This window comes from Cynocephalus volans, chromosome 5 (assembly GCF_027409185.1).
Source record: "Cynocephalus volans isolate mCynVol1 chromosome 5, mCynVol1.pri, whole genome shotgun sequence".
Classification (NCBI taxonomy): Eukaryota; Metazoa; Chordata; class Mammalia; order Dermoptera; family Cynocephalidae; genus Cynocephalus; species Cynocephalus volans.
The window spans coordinates 148,577,905-148,594,639 of NC_084464.1; the positions used below are offsets into that span (position 1 = coordinate 148,577,905).

At 33.1% G+C, this 16,735-nt stretch overlaps 1 protein-coding gene across 1 annotated transcript in view; it reads right to left on the reverse strand.

Annotated features, from left to right (window-relative positions):
• Positions 1-16,735, reverse strand: part of PPIL4 (peptidylprolyl isomerase like 4) — a 50,056-nt gene that overhangs the window by 7,338 nt on the left and 25,983 nt on the right. The window contains exons 5-12 of the mRNA XM_063097557.1: positions 16,177-16,319; positions 15,570-15,666; positions 14,694-14,810; positions 10,010-10,134; positions 8,596-8,662; positions 7,023-7,134; positions 3,608-3,704; positions 368-515 (exon numbers count right to left, since the gene is read on the reverse strand). Coding sequence (XP_062953627.1) covers positions 368-515; positions 3,608-3,704; positions 7,023-7,134; positions 8,596-8,662; positions 10,010-10,134; positions 14,694-14,810; positions 15,570-15,666; positions 16,177-16,319 — 906 coding nt within the window. The remainder of the gene's footprint in view (positions 1-367; positions 516-3,607; positions 3,705-7,022; positions 7,135-8,595; positions 8,663-10,009; positions 10,135-14,693; positions 14,811-15,569; positions 15,667-16,176; positions 16,320-16,735) is intronic.

The window sequence follows — 16,735 nt, forward strand, 5'->3', positions numbered from 1 at the left end:
TATAACATTAATAAACATTTATTAATAACATTACTAAACAAAATAACATTTGCTGATAAATTAAGCTGACAAATGAGAAGAACTTTTCAGCATCATCATGCTTGTTTTTGATGGGAATAAATAAATGAGTATTTATAGGTATGGAAATCACTCTTGCTTCACAATGTGGAAGTATACGGTCCACTAAAGTTACTTCTAAAACAATCTTTTATAGTTTGTGATACATATTTTTAAAAATTAAAGTCCATTACCCCAGTGCAACCATTCTACATTTTAGAATTTGAACACACCCATACCTGTTCAGATGTAATTTACAAAGACATAAAACATTTATTCCTCCATATCTAAGTATGCACATTAGAGGTACCTGATTAGTATTTTTGATTGGCATGTAGTCCTCATCTTCTTTTTCCTCAGAGCAGTGACGGGTTTTCTTCTTGTGTTTTTTACTTGTGTGTGAGTGACCTAACTTTGAATCTTCTGCCTGCTCATCTAGTATAAGATCATATTTTGCACTGCAGCCGTTAGTTAAGGACAAATGTGAGAAATAACACTGGTAAGACATTAAAATGTAAGAATCTGGTTAAAAAAAAAGGAGGTCACAGGCTAACGGTAACTTTTTAAAGCAAAAAGCACTTCAAAAGCATATAACACATTTCTAAAACAAAGGTAAAATTTTCTTTCATTATGCAGTCAGGAGAAACAGAAAGAACCCTGGTCTTAAATAAACAGTTAACAACTAGCAGGCAAAAAATACAGAGAGGAAAATAAAACTGTATCCACGAATGAAATATAAATATAAGTAGCAATAAAAAATAAGGAGAGATATTTGTCAATAATGAAAAAATTTAAAATTAGAAAATGAGGCACATTTTTAACCAGAAAAAAATTAAGATATTATAAGCCCTAATAACAGGGAAGATATATAAGAGAACAGGTACATTTGTATGACCCTTCTTTTAGTTCAGTCCTGTAGGAGGAAATTTAGCAATACATATCAATAATTATCATGTTTAAATACTAATAAGAATTTATTAAAAATTAAAATAAGTTAAATGAACAAAGATATACACAAGAATTATTTTTAATATCAGAAAGTGGGAACAACAAAATATCTAGTAATAAAAATGTATTTAAATATATTACAGCACTTCAACATGTGTTTATGAAAATTAAAATGAAAAGGGAGGAGAGAAGGGGGCATGGGAGAAGTTGGTAGACCGACACAGAGTTTCAAAGTTACAGTTAAATGGGAAGAATAAATTCTGGTGCTCTAGGATGACAACAGCTAACAATATTGTATTGTATATTTCAAGATAGCCAGAAAGGAGGATCTTGAATGTTATAATCCCAAAGAAATAAAAAATGTTTAGGTGATGGACACACTAACAATTCTGATTAGATCATTATACGATATATGCATGTACTGAAATAACAAACTGTACCCCACACACATGTACAATGAAAAAAATAAATTTTTAAAAAAAGGTGAAAAAAGCTTGAAGCAAAAACTGCATATACAGTGACTATAATCTTAGGGCTGGCTGGTTAACTCAGTTGGTTAGAGAGCAGTGTTATAACACCAAGGTCAAGGGTTTGGATACCCGTACCAGCCAGCCATCAAGAAACAAACAACTACAGTGATTATAACTTTATAAAACTTCATAAAAAATAAAGGATTGAAAGGACCAAGGAGAATTAAAAAGTATCATTTGTCTGGTGGTGGAACTATGAGTAAATCTTTTTGAAATTTCATATAAATGTGTTATAAAAATTTTAATAATGCTTTAATTTGGAGATAAGTATTTTCTCTAATATATTATAATGCCTTAGAATAAGAGAAAATATAAAACTATTACAAGTGCTGCTGAAAATAATCTCAACCTCTAAAATGGATTTTGAGGAAGGTTGACATGGGCTAGAATAGCGGTTTTCAAAAGAAAGCATATGAGGAAGCCCAACACGCACAGCTAGCTATTTTAGTTCTATGTGGGACCGGAGTAAATGCAGACTCACTTTCCTCAGGACTAGAGACTCATGTCCACTTTCACAATGCCACAGCTCAATGCTTTCCTCAGGGGTGTCTCACTTCCACATTAGATCAAACAGGAAAACACTGTTCCTCTGGCTTTTCACAAGATGGCTAGTCAGCCCATACCATCCTATTAGTACCCTATTATCTCCAACTTCTTTTTCTCCTTTGTACTAATTCACACTGTTTCCAGAGTGTCTTCAGGAACTTCTCCTCTGTCAGATACAAATTCAATAGCCCTTGCCTATGATTTCATCTTAATGTGTGCTTTGCACATGCTGCTCCCTCTGTCTAAAATGCTTTAGAGCAGTATTTTTCAAACCAATAATCACAATCCATCAGTGCAGTGCAAAATCTATTTAGTGGGTTACCACCAGCAGTTTTTTAATAATACAAAATAGAAAATAGAGTACATGACGCCTAATAAAAATATTGTATGAAATTTTTGTTTCAAGTGTGTGTTAGTGTGAATGAATGGATAATTTATTACTATATTAGGTTAAAATATAAACTGTATTTCTTAAATGACAGATCACAGTATCTTGTTTGGTCTGTCCTGTGTGAAAGCCTCTCCTCAAGCTGATTTTGTCAGTGTCCTTCAGACTTTATCCAGCTCTAACACCTCACAATGCTTTATGCACTGCAGACAATCAACACATTTTAAAACATGAATAAATAACAGGTCAGCCCAATATTTATCTTTCCTTGATTAATACTTGGGAAAGAAATGTCCACATAGCACAGGAAAAGAGAATCCCTGAAACACCAAAAGAAACTAGGAAAAAAAGACATCATTTACCAGAAAGAACCACAAAAGAAATAACCTGTTCATAGTGTGGAGTGATAGATTTATGATGGGAAAAATCAGCAAGCAAATTAAAATGACATAATATAAACAGTATGTTTCATTGCTTTTTACTTGTCTCAACTTAAAACTTGGAGGAACATGAATTCAAGTCAATGATTTCTTTTTAATCCTATAAAAGTCAATGCTTATATTCAATAAGAACCCAATAAATATTTGTTGCTAAGATGACAATGTTCTACACAGAAAGAAGCAACCTAATCCTGTACAAAACTACAGCATTTTGTTATCCAGATAAGGAAGTTAAACATAAGAGAATGGTTAGCACAAAGGATCTAGCCTAGCTATAATAAACAAATATCTGATTATGAGGAATTTAAAACATTACAATTATATACAGAAATACAAATCTTAGCTGAAGATCTGAGAATATGATAAGTAAGAAGGTACTTAACCTAAGAGTGGGAATACAAAAGAATTAGGCTAAAGATTTCTTTCAACCCTAACTTTTTCTAAATAATAGAGAATAATGAAAAAGCAAAGTAGGATCCCCCATATCAGCCAGCTGCCAAAAAATTTTTAATTTAAAAAAAAAAAAAAGCAAAGTATACATAAGACATTGAAAAGAGATTAAAAACTAAGTCATTTCTTCACAAACAATCTGGATTCAGGAATCTTCTATAAACTTTCTAACTTTTTATAACACATCACACAGCACTCTACATATAGAGGATGGTCAATACATACTGGCTGATTCTTGTTAAGGATACTCCTGTTTGGGCTTTACTTTATCTTTCAGAACCAAATTAGACGGTTTATCCTGCTCCTTTTCATACTCCTTGAAATCACTCTTGGTGTACTTTCCACCTATTTATTGAGAAAGGAAAAAAGAGTTTAGTAAGAAAAGTCGCCCAATTAAACAAAAACCGTAATTATTTTATGAAAGGTCTAAGAGCTATTTTATAAATGGCATACACGGGGTGACTCAAAAACAATGAGAAGAGAACAAAAGAATCACAGTAACTTAATCTCCGTTGCTATTTTAACTGAAATCAGACACTCATTTTGCTAGCAGCCATATACTGCCACCTAATGATACATGTGAATATTACAACATTAAACTTTATAATAAATTACACACAAATAATGCAGTTTAATCGAGTCATTAAGTCCAAGAGAACATTAAGTGCAATGGAAAATTGAGGATTTGGGACCCGAGTTGGAGATCTGAAAGATTTATAAGTTTGGAAGAAGCAAGACTTTAAAGACCTCTTATCTGTACAAAGAGATACTCTGCCCCAAAATCTCAACAGAGCACCAAGCAGATAGGAGACAGAAGGATGCATGTAGTTCACTAAAGATACATGAGAGTAGAGCGTTGGTGAGAGCACCAGAGATAAACTGTCTCTGCTTTGAAATTCGGGCTTAGGGGCACCTTTATTCCCTGAAAGTGCTTAAAATGAAACTAACAACCCCTTCAGGAAAATAGGACCTACTGTTACATCCTGACTAGCCTACAGTGGCAGGACCAAAAAAGAGCATTTATGCAGCCTCCCTACTCTCAAGCCCAGTCTCCTACTAGATGAGGATTCAGTTCCCATCCACGTGTCAGACCCACTAACTCATCTGCCTTTCCTATCCCCACCTACTGCCAGGAAATGTTTCTTGTGGGAAGACTTCCTACAGAAGGGTCCTAGATTACATGTACAAGTAAAGCAAACTGGAGGTACACAGAGAGATGTTTTGACTGTGAATCTTACGTACACCTTGATTATCAGATTTTTAAAGGAAGGGGGAAACGGGAATGAATAAAGGAAGTAAGCATCAAAGATAAGACAAATCTACCTAGCAATTCCAGAGCCTTTGGAAACAAAAACAGCCAGCAAACAATGTTTCACATAAACGTGAAACACACCACTACAAGAGTTAAAATAACTTATAACAGTACTAACAGCATCAATTTGTCACTGAAAAATGATTTACCATGTGCCTGCTATTAGGAGTTTCACTATGGATGAGACAGTTATGGTAAAATAGAAAGGGCAATGGATTAAAGTGAGAGGTTCTAGATTCAAATTTTGACTGTAGTGGGAGGTCCTAGGAAGGACACTTCAGTTCTCTGCAACTCATTCTCTTCATTTATAAACTGAAAATAATACCAACATTTAACAAAACTGTTGGAATCATTAAATAAGACTATAGGGAAAGTACTTAGTACTGTGAATGGACATAATATACATTCAATTTTTAAAATGTGAATCAATAATATATAAAAAAACTATCTTAAAATTAACTGAAATTAACAATAAGTTGTATGTTATGACAGCACATTCCAAACCAAAGTATTTCTCTCCCCTACATATTTTATTTCAGGAAAAATTTCACTTAAAAATCATCTTGTAAATAAACTATATTGAAACAATTTAGGAAAGTAGTATCATTTCTTTGGTGGGTGGATGGGTTGGGAAGAAGACACAATTGAGAGAAAAAAAACTAGATTTAGGATCTAAATTATCAGTATATGTGACTCTGGGCAAATCATGTCACAAGATTATGCCTCAAATTCCTTAACCATAATGAGGAATTATAATAATACTTGCTTTATACATTTTCCAAATGACAAAATTAAATTAGCTCTTTGGAAAAAAAGCCCCATATAATGAGCCACTTGGCAGTACTACTGGACCAGAGCTACACCACATTAGACCAGCAGCTCAATTGTTCCTGAATATACTTATATGATGTTTTGTTCACAAAGCTGCAATTATCACATGTGAAAAACACATCTCAGTACTTCAATTTTGTTTTCACAAATCTCTTAAAACAGATAGCACTGTCAAAACTGGTCATGTATTCTAGTAATAGGGAAGGTTTCATGGAAGAAACTAATAGTACATGCAAACCCAGTGCAAGTCATTCTCTCTCTATAGCGATCATGGCTTCCACTGGCTTTCCCTGCATACTCAAATCATTAATAATTTCTCCCTTCTCTGAACTCTCATATTCATCACTTCACTTCCAAATAGTGTACTCTATTTCTTTCTTATTAAAGGGAAAAAACAAGTTCATTACAATCATAGGAAATACAGAAATGGTACTGAAAAAGTAATACTAGAATTCCTAGTAAAGCATTACATGTGAATAACTACCAAACTGAACCTTGCATCAAAAGTCAAAACCTTGGGGCCGAGCCTGTGGCGCACTCGGGAGGGTGCTGCGCTGGGAGCGCGGCGATGCTCCCAGCGGCCGCAGGTTCGGATCCTATATAGGAATGGCCGGTACACTCACTGGCTGAGTGCCGGTCACGAAAAAGAAAAAAAAAAAAAAAAAAAAAAAGAAAAGTCAAAACCTTGTATTATTTCAGCATACAACAGACCCAACGTTAAGTCTGATATGCCACTACCAGGAATTTATTTGACGTATGTGGGAAATGTCATATGTACAGAAATAGTACATAGTACTATGTACATACACAGCACCCAGAAGAATAAATGATTAGAAGCACCTGAATGTCCATTAACAGGACTGATTCAATAAATCATGGTACATACATCCAACAGAACATTGAGCAGCCACTGAAAAGAATAAATCAGCATTTTATGTACTAATATGAACTGATCTCTTAGATACACTATTAAATGAAAAATATAAGGTACAGAAATAATACATATAGCCTACATCCTTTGTGTTTTCCTTTTTTAAAGGAGAGAAAAAAATAACGTAATAGTGATTACTTCTGGGAAGAGAAATCAGATAAATGAGGAACAAGAGTGGAAGAGACTTTTATCTACTACCTTTTCGTGGACCTTTTCAATTTTGTACCATATGACAACTAAAACAAACAAATAAAAAAAAATTTTTTAAGACTTTTGCATCTAAAAGAATGAAACTACCATAAAGTCATAATAATTACTCTGGAAACACATCATGTCTGTAGTGGGTAATTAAAAGTAATTCATAATACAGTCGAACATAGAAAATATAGCTATTTTCCATCAGTTTAAAATACATCCACATATACATACACAATCCCTCTACCTTAGACTCTAGATAGCAGCTTTGTAAAACCATAAATGGCAGGAATTACATCAATTAACATTTCTCCTAATTAAAGGCATTAAGTTAAAGGCTATATATGCAAGCATGCAAAGCAGAACAGAAACAAAGGAAGACCAACCAACATACCTTTTCCTTTCCATTTAACTTTTGCAACAGACTGGCTAAAATCCACATGTATTCTTCTGTCATCTATAAGTACATTGTCCATTTTGAAGAATGCTTTCTCACAGTCTTCTTCCTGATAGTAAGTATAAAAACTCAAGCATAAGTCTTTATGGAAAAGATTCCTGTAGCTAGAACAAATACTGAAAGTACAAAAAGTTTGCTGTTCATAAATTAATATTTGAATACTTTTACATACCAGATGCTGTTAAATGCCTTGCAACTACTATCTCAATTAACTCTGGTAACAACCCTGTGAGGTACTATCTATTGTTATCTCCATTTTCTCAATGAGAAAACAAAAGTTTAGAGAGCTATAGAAGTTGCCAAGGGTCACACAGCTGGCAAGGGTCAGAGCCAGGATTTTGAATAAAAACAATCTGTTTGCAGTGGACATACATATACTTATTAATAGTGTTATACAAATCCACAATCCTTTTTACTCAAAACCCCAAAATATCCTGAAAAGTGAAAGTGTTTTCATAAATTTGGTGTAAAAATTAATTTGGCAGTAACACCAGACCTAACAGGAGGCTATGACCTATTTTTTTATCCACTTATATCTTCATTCATTTCACTGAAGAAATATTTTTGTGATTATGGAATGCTGACATAGATAAGTATTACATAATCCACAGATGTAATGCGTATGTGCGCACATACACACACACAGTATACCTTTCTAAATTCTGAAAAATTCTAAATTTGAAAGCACAGCTATTTATGAGTGTTTTGTATAATCGCTTATAGGTCTATAAAGCCAAGGTCTATGCCGCACAAGAACCCTTCCTGTCAGTAACCACAAATTCTAAATCTCTGTTTCAGACATCTGAAGACTAGAATGACACTTTTCAACTCAGCACTAATCAATTTCCTTCTATATCCCTAGAATCTTATTCTTTAGTCTGCTCACACCTTGCTACAGACAATTTGAAGAGAAGCAGATTTTAAAAACTAGTTATAATCATATTTATTTACCATGTGTGTCAAGAATTTAATAGATTATAAATTCCACGAAGATACAGACAAACCTTTATTCAACTTTGTATCTATATCATTTGGAACATCATCTGGCACATGGGAGGCAATCAATGTCTGTTTGATGAATCTGATTGTTTATACTTGGGCAGATATCATTCCATCACTGAAATTATAAACTATCAAATATCATACCATAGGTGGCCAGTGACAGAGCTTGGATTAATATCTAGATCCTAACACCCAGTCCAGTTCTCTATTATTTAATTATATCTCCAACTAAGTAATACTGAAAAATCACTAATGGTCTGTGAAGAACTTTATTTAAAACTTGAAAAGTTCTAAAGATACATTCATGCAGACTATAGCTGAACCTAAAGTAAAGATATATATGTATATTATTGAATTTCTCCCCCACTTGAATACAATAAAGTTAATTTTCTTGGGTGCCTAAAGAAAGGGCAATCCTAAAAACTAGAAAAACTTCCGTAATTTTTCACATTTAATACCATATAAAGACAAAATAAACACCAAATAATATATTCATCTTATGACATACCTTTTCAAATTCAATAAAAGCATAACAGAGGGACTCTCCTGTCTTCCAATCGCGGATAACCTCACAACTGAAAGAAAGTTTTGAAGTGACTTAAAAAAAAAAGAAAGCAGGGCTGGCTGGTTAGAGCATGGCGCTGATAACACCAAGGTCCAGGGTTCAATCCCTGTACTGGCTGGCCAACAACAAGAACAACAAAAGATTTTTTAAAAAACATATTCACTCTCACTTTTCAAAACTAATTAACAAAATAAGCCAGTTATTAAAAGGCAAGGTTAAACTCACAGAATTATATTTCAACAGCAATTCTTTTCTAAAAAATAATTTACCAATCCAGTAACTAAATAACCTTAATTCTACTCTAAATGTCCTACCTAGGCCTACAGTCCTAAATTCCCCAACTGCTGAAAGAAGAATAAAATTAAAATATTTAATTTTCTTTTGGCAAAAGTAGATTACTGCTAAAAATTTTAAAAATCATAATGCATTTCTAGTCTAAATATAGATAAATTATAGAATATCTAATGTTACTGTAGAATAATGTATGAACATCTATACATATGAGAGAACTTCAAAAAGTTCATGGAAAGATTTGTATTATCTTTTAATCCTATTTTTCTACAAACTTTTTGAAGTACCCTCATATATAAATGCTTAATAAGCTCATGCTTTGGAATTTTTGTATTTTAATATAAACCATGCTCCAATTGAACACTGGAAGTATAGCTATTACACAGAACTAATCTACCATAATAACCAAGTGAAAGGACCAATAAACTGGAGTTGAAAGTGCCTGTCTTGTTGCTGTCCCCACATATCATAAGTCTCATTTTAAACATAATACTTGTTATTCAATTACAAATAGCCTCCTTTCTCATAGAAATACTAGCTTCATAAACTTTTGTATTAATAATGCAGAAGAAAATAAACCAAAAGAAAAATTTTGAAAAATTTAGATTTAAATTAATTTTGATATACATTGCTGATAATTCTGAGAGGCTAATTAAAAGAGATAAATATTTCAAATGTTAAAGAAGGTTGTTAAGAATATTACAGAACCAGGCTTAGATTGCTCCATTCATTTCCTGTTTTAGACCGACAATGCTTATGTTGGCAGTGGGAAAATCATTCAATTATTTATCTATGTATATGTGTGTGTGTACACACACACACACACACACACACACACACACACACTTTTCTTCCATACTGTCCAAAACACACACACACACACACACACACACACACACACACACACACACACACACATTTCTTCCATACTGTCCAAAGACTCACCTGTAAAAATTCACCAGTGTAAAATTCACTCAGAGTTCACGGACTCACAATAAATGTCATTAGAAAACCACCAACTAAAATCTAATTCTTCTAAATTTCTCTTTCACAATCTAGTGATTACCTTCTTATTGGCCCAAATCTTGAGAATATTATTTCCAGATCCTCATCTGTGGTCACTGGATTTAATTTACACACAAATAGTACATTTTCAGGAGGTTTAATATCTGCATCAGGTAGATCTCCCACCTAAGTTATAAATAAACAAGAACATAAATCAATTCCTTTACTTGGTTTCCATCCTAAATACCCTATCCAAGCTCACAATGCTGATTTCCCTAAAACACCTAAATTCACATTATAAACTGCAGGCTCGGGGAAAGAAATCTAAATAAGATTTCAAAATTTCAAACTACATTGTTCCTGGTATTCTCAATATTAATAGCTAATATTTACTTGACTCATACTTTGTATGAACATTGTGCTTAGCGCTTCAAATACAATACTGCTAATTCTTAAAACAATACTGCAATTTTCACTTTAGAGATAAGAGAAATTCAAAAATCTTAAACAAGTAACTTGCCCAAAGCCATGCAGTAGTAAACAATAGGGCTGAGATTTGAACCCACATCTAGCTGGCTTCAAAGCCCCGATTTTATCACCAATTTTTCATTTTTTAAGTATTGTTATATTTTAAAAAGGAGAATTATTTATGTAAAGTATATCTAAGTTATGAAGCATGAAAATAAAAACCACCCATGATGCTACCACCTAGCTTAAGAACGAAAATGTCCCCTAATCCCATTACCCTTCTTCCTCTCTCATCAGAAATAAATATCTTGCTCTTTGGTTTTCCTTTTTGGTCATTCTCTTGCATGTCTTTAGAATTCTACCACATATGAATGCATCCCTAGGAAATATATATTGTTTAGTTTGGCTAGTTTTTAAAATTTTGAAAAATATTATCATACTGAAGATAGCCCTCTGAAATTTGTAATGCCCAGTTCCTTCCACATTATTGTTCACTATTGAACAGCAACAATTCTTGGATAGTGTTTCTAGCTTTTTCTCTCACCCTCACCCTTTGCTTCTACTTGAGCTAAACTGAAGTCAATTTCACAGTCAACAAGTGCACTAAACTGAGCCTGTCACTTCCTACTGAAGAACCACTAAGGGTGACAGTAAGAAAGAACCATGACGATGGTACTGGCTTCACTGTGGAAAAACTATACAAGAGTATTTCAAAAAGTTCATGGAAAGATTTCTATTATCTTTTAGTTCAATTTTTCCACAAACTTTTTCAAGTATCCTCGTATTTCCCATGAGTCTTCAGATGGGGCAAAATATTCCTTTATACATATATTCAAAAAAACTCAGAATGATTTCTGATATGATTATCATGTAAAGTGTCTTCTCTTGGATAAATACACCAAAAAAATCTTGAAAATCAGAAACAATAAGAAACAACAGTGCCAGTAAGATCTGTTCCATGTTTCTGAAGTCAATCAAAAGACAACAATAATCTATGTCCAATAAGAAGTATCACAACACAGAATGGGAAGAGGAAATCAATAAAAGTTCTCAAAAGCACTTGTAATGGCAGAAAGAAAGCACAAATGAGAAAAAAGTTAATGAGTTAAAAAAGAACTTGCTATACTACTTAGTCAAAGCTAACTTTAAAATACTGTAAGGAAATTTAAAGTTTTCATAACAACTATGAGGTTAAAAAATAATACAAAACACTAGTTGAATTATCATTATATTACAGACAAATACAAATAAAGTAAGAGAAACTGATGGTTTCAGAAAACAGAAGATGAAACCCATTAATAGTGAATATCAAAAGGACACAGGATCACCTATTCGAATGGGTAAAATCCAAAACAGTAACAACACAAAATGCTGCCAAGGATGTGGAGCAACAAGAACTCTCATTCACTGCTGGTAGGAATGCAAAATGTACAGCCCCTTCAGAAGACAGTATAACAGTTTCTTACAAAGCTAAACCATACAATCCAGCAACTGTGCTCCTAAGTATTTACCCAAACGTGTTGAAAACTTATGTCTACACAAAGATCTGCACACAAATGTTTATAGTAGCTTCATTCATAACTGCTAAAACTTGAAAGTAACCAAGATTATCTTTTAACAGGTGAATGAATAAACACACTGTGGTCCATCTGTACAATGGAATATTATTTAGTGATCAAAAGAAATGAGCTATCAAGCACAAAAAGACATGGTGGAATTTTAAATGCATATTGCTAAGTGAAAGAAGCCAGTCTGAAGAGACTACATACCATATGATTCCAACTGTATGACATTTTTGAAAAGGCAAAACTACGTAGACAGTAAAAAAGATCAGTGGTTGCCAGGGACGAGGGGTAGGCGGGATGAACAGGTAGAGCACAAGGGATTTGAGGGCAGTGAAACTATTCTGTATGATCTTGTAAGGGTGGATACCTGTTATGATACATTTGTCAATTCCACAGAATGTACAACACCAAGTGAATCCTAATGTAAACTATGGATTTTAGTTAATAATGTATCAATATTGGCTCATCAACTATAACGAATGTTAAACACTAATACAAAATGTTAATAATGGAGGAAACTGGGAGAAAGAGGGAAGGAATACACAGGAACTCTCTGTACTTTCTGTTCAATTTTTTCTATAAACCTAAAACTGCTCTAAAAATAGTTTATTAAGAACAAAACAAAAAAGAATCCATGAGTCCACAATGATAATAGATAAGCAGATAAGAAAGAAAGGCTCTTCCTTATAGTAGAATGCAGGCTGATAATTGTGGAAGGATAGAGTTTGAAAATTACAGCTTTGCACCTATCAGAGTCAAGATTGGTTCAGGTAAGAATCATGAATGCCTGCGAAATCTAGAGGGAAAGTTCAACAAAGGACAAGATATTTAAAAGGTCTCAAACTGTCTTGCCACAGATTGTTTATTGGTTCTAAGGGGAAAAACAGAAGTGACCAAAATTACCATCTTCCAATGAGGGGCAAATGGATATTGTATGCCTCCCGGTGGGACATCTGAGAAGGACACAACATCACTCATGTATTACTTTTGCTGTGGGTATATCTAATCATGAGGCAAAAGTAGATAAACCTAAATTGAAGAATATTCTATAAAATAAATTACCTATTGTTAGGCAATTATGTTTTAGCCAATGTCTAAGACGACGATGGGTGGACGGGAGAATGGCTGCGGAAAGTTTCAGGTCCCTAAAAACAGCACGTTTTCTGAGAACAAAGACGCCCCTACCTTCTTCCTTACTACCACATCCCCTTCCCATGCATGCGAATTTCCCAACTCAGCTTAAACCCCGCTCACTCCCTTCCCCTTCCTTCCTAGCCCACAGGAACAGTCCAGCTCAGCCTAACTAGATATAAAAGGCCCACCCCAACTCTCCCTGCTGCTGCTCCCACTTCCCAGAGGGCAGCCTGCTTGTTCATTTAGCCTGCCTAATACACTTTGGTTGAGTCCCTGTCTCCTCATGTGTTTTATTTTCGTGCTCAGGCCGGGGCTTTTCCTTTCACCTATATTCTTCAAAAATGCCTTTGGTAAATAAATAAATAAAAATGTTAAGTCATGAAAATAAAGACAGATTAAGGCAATCATCCAGATTAAAGAGACTAAAAAGACATAACAACTAAATGCAACAATCAATCATGAGCTGGATTCTAGACTGTCGGAGAAAAATACTATAAATGATATTATTGAAACAACTGGCAAAATTGGAATATGGGCTGTAATAACTCAATTTTAAATTTCTGATTTTAACAACTATACTGTGAATACGTAGGATGTAATATTGTTCTTAGGAAATATGCGCCGATTAAGAAATAAAAGGGAATTATAAGCAACTTACTTTCAGACAGTGCAGAAAAAATAATGTGTGTTTAAGTGCACAGATGATCAGAGAGAGAAAGAGAAAATGATAAAACAGATGTAGCAAAATGTTAAAAATTGGTGAATCTGTGTAAAAGGTATATAATAAGTTTCCTGCACTATTTTTTCCATAAGCTTGAAGTTATCTGAAAACAAAGTTTAAAAGATATGTTAATCCACTTTCTTCTGGCATAAACTTTCTAAATTTTTGCTGTTAAAAAGTCTAATAATAATCTAATGTTCTTTGCCTTATAAGTCACTTACTCTTTTTGCCCAGTTGCTCAAAAAATCTTTAAGTACCATAATTTTCTTAGAATTTGTCTTGGTGTTGGCTGTTCTTGGTCAATATTCTCAGATACACAGCGTGCTCATGTGCTCATTAAAATATGTATTTTCAAATTTTATTTCAGTAAAATTTTCTTGAATTACAGCCTTTAATATTTGTTCATTCAGATTGGCAATGCTAACATAAATTTTAAAATAGACAACAACCTGAAAGCTCTATTATATAAAATAATTAAGACTTTATTATCCATTCATTCAAATATTTACTGATTATCTACTATGTGATAAATACCCCTATTCCACAAAAACAAGAAACAGAAAAAAATACCTAGTAGGTTAATTAATCATCTACTGAATAACTGTTCCCCAAATGACTTCAGCTCAGTTTCCACCCAGGTTTGTTTTTAATTGTCTATTAAATACTCTTTAAAAATGACACAAATATTAAACAATTGAAATGCAATTAATATTTATCATACAAAATTTAATAGAGAAAGAGGTTATTACCTAAATATCTAACATTTTAAAGATGATCAAAGAGCCAGAAATAAACTCACAACAAGTATATATTAAAATATATTGCAGAACAACTATTTAAACAAAGAATCATCTTACCATCTCTAAAAGAATAGCTTGAGTTTTGGCTTCTTTTTCTGCCTTTATTTCTTCTATTTCTTCAGCTGATCTTCCTTTGAAATCATCAATTTCTTCATCTGCTCCTATTCGACCACTCTGCAAGGCAAAAGTTACTGATAAAAAATCTGAGAAATATGAAAGGCATTAATTATGCTTTACTCTTAGTTCCATCAAAAGTGTTAGAAGAGCAACTGAAACTGAAACAAACTTACAAACCTCTGAAAATTGATTTAAATTAACTCTATAATATTAGCCACATTGGGCTCCTGATTTACTATAAAATCAAAATGCACATTTATATAGAAAATAACCTATTATCCAACTAAGTGCTGAATGGAGAAGATAAATGATATTATAAAATTAAGCACCAAACCGAAACATAAAGATAAACTTGGCTGTGAGGAAGCCTCATAAACAGAAATTTATACCTTAAAATATCTGGGGGAAAGCCTTTGCTGTTCCACCAGAACTTCTGGGTTCTAGCCTGGCTCCAGAGTATCCCCAGTTGAAAAGCTTCCTCACAAGATGATAGTTTAATTTGGCCTTGAAGTTATACTCCTAACTAGGGTGAGGTTACAAGAAAAACATTTTCCCTAGGTGTTCATATAAGCTTCCACAGCTAAGGCTGTTTTTATGGAACAGAAACTGAAGAAAGGAAATTAGGGAAATGAAAAGACAGCTAGCTAGAAAAATGAGTATCTCTGTGGAAAAGAAAAATAATTCTAAACCTGTTATAGTATAATTGATCAAGCAAGATAATCATTCTGAAGAAGTAAGTTTTAATACACTTTCTAGAAAGCTAAATCCATGCAAATCATTAATATGTACATTCAATCACAAGAAGGCTCTACTTACATCTAATTGCTCCCTTGTGGGTTCTGGTGATCGATCAGGAATTAATAAATCAGGAGGGTCATCAAATGGATCATCTAGAATCACTGTATGATTTATCCTTATAAAATAAATCAAAGTCAAGTGTTAGATTTATTTCAGAATCCAGACTTTATTTTCATAGATAATAACAAATAACTTAAGTATGTCTAATGCCGGGAAAAAAACATATTACACAAGGATATTGGTAATATAGAATACACTTTCAAACTGAGAGTGACTCTTTTCCATTGTTTGATACCATGTTTACTGCTCTCAATACTTTAAGATGTGAATATAAATGCCTAAATCTTAGTACTTTTGCCCTATTTCTCAATAATCTGCATTTAAAAAAAACTAAATTAAGCATTAATAATTCCTCATAACATAAGCAATTATAAATAATTAGTACATGTATAAAAGTACAAAAGGCCCTTTTTAATATAAGGATTCTTATAATCTTATATTAATTCATATTTTGGAATGATACAGAAACCAGTAATATGCATACCTGTCCTATCCATACCACTACATGTCAAGCATCACAGTACCAAACATTCTAGTACACGCAGATAGTAATTTATAACCACACCTGATATCTTGATATGGTACAAAGTCCTTGTCAACAAAAGTCTCATTAATTTTCTTAATTATGTCCATGCCTTCTGTCACCTCACCAAACACTGTATGAACACCATCGAGGTAATCTAGATTTTCTCCTGTAGTGATAAGAAACTATATGGAAAGACACATAATAAATTAAAATACATATATATATTTGTATATATATCTCAAACTGAAATCAGTTACAGACTGACACATACAAAAAAGACTCCACATTTACTGTAGCAATTTTTACACACTTGTTACTAGAACTTAGTAAAAAGTACAAAACTTATACATAAAATATCAACACATACACAGACATTCCCCTGGTTGTTTAAAATACTTGGACAAACTATTGCTCCATTCCTTCATGTGTAACAGTGGAAAATAAAAGCACCTACCCTAATGGGGTTGTTGTGAGGATTAAACAAGACAATGAATAGAAGGTACTCAATATAATCCGTTTGAAAGAAGTAATAAGTACTGAAAGGAAACAGGCCACAAATGTAAACAGTGATAATCACAAGTGGTAGGTTTGTGGGTAA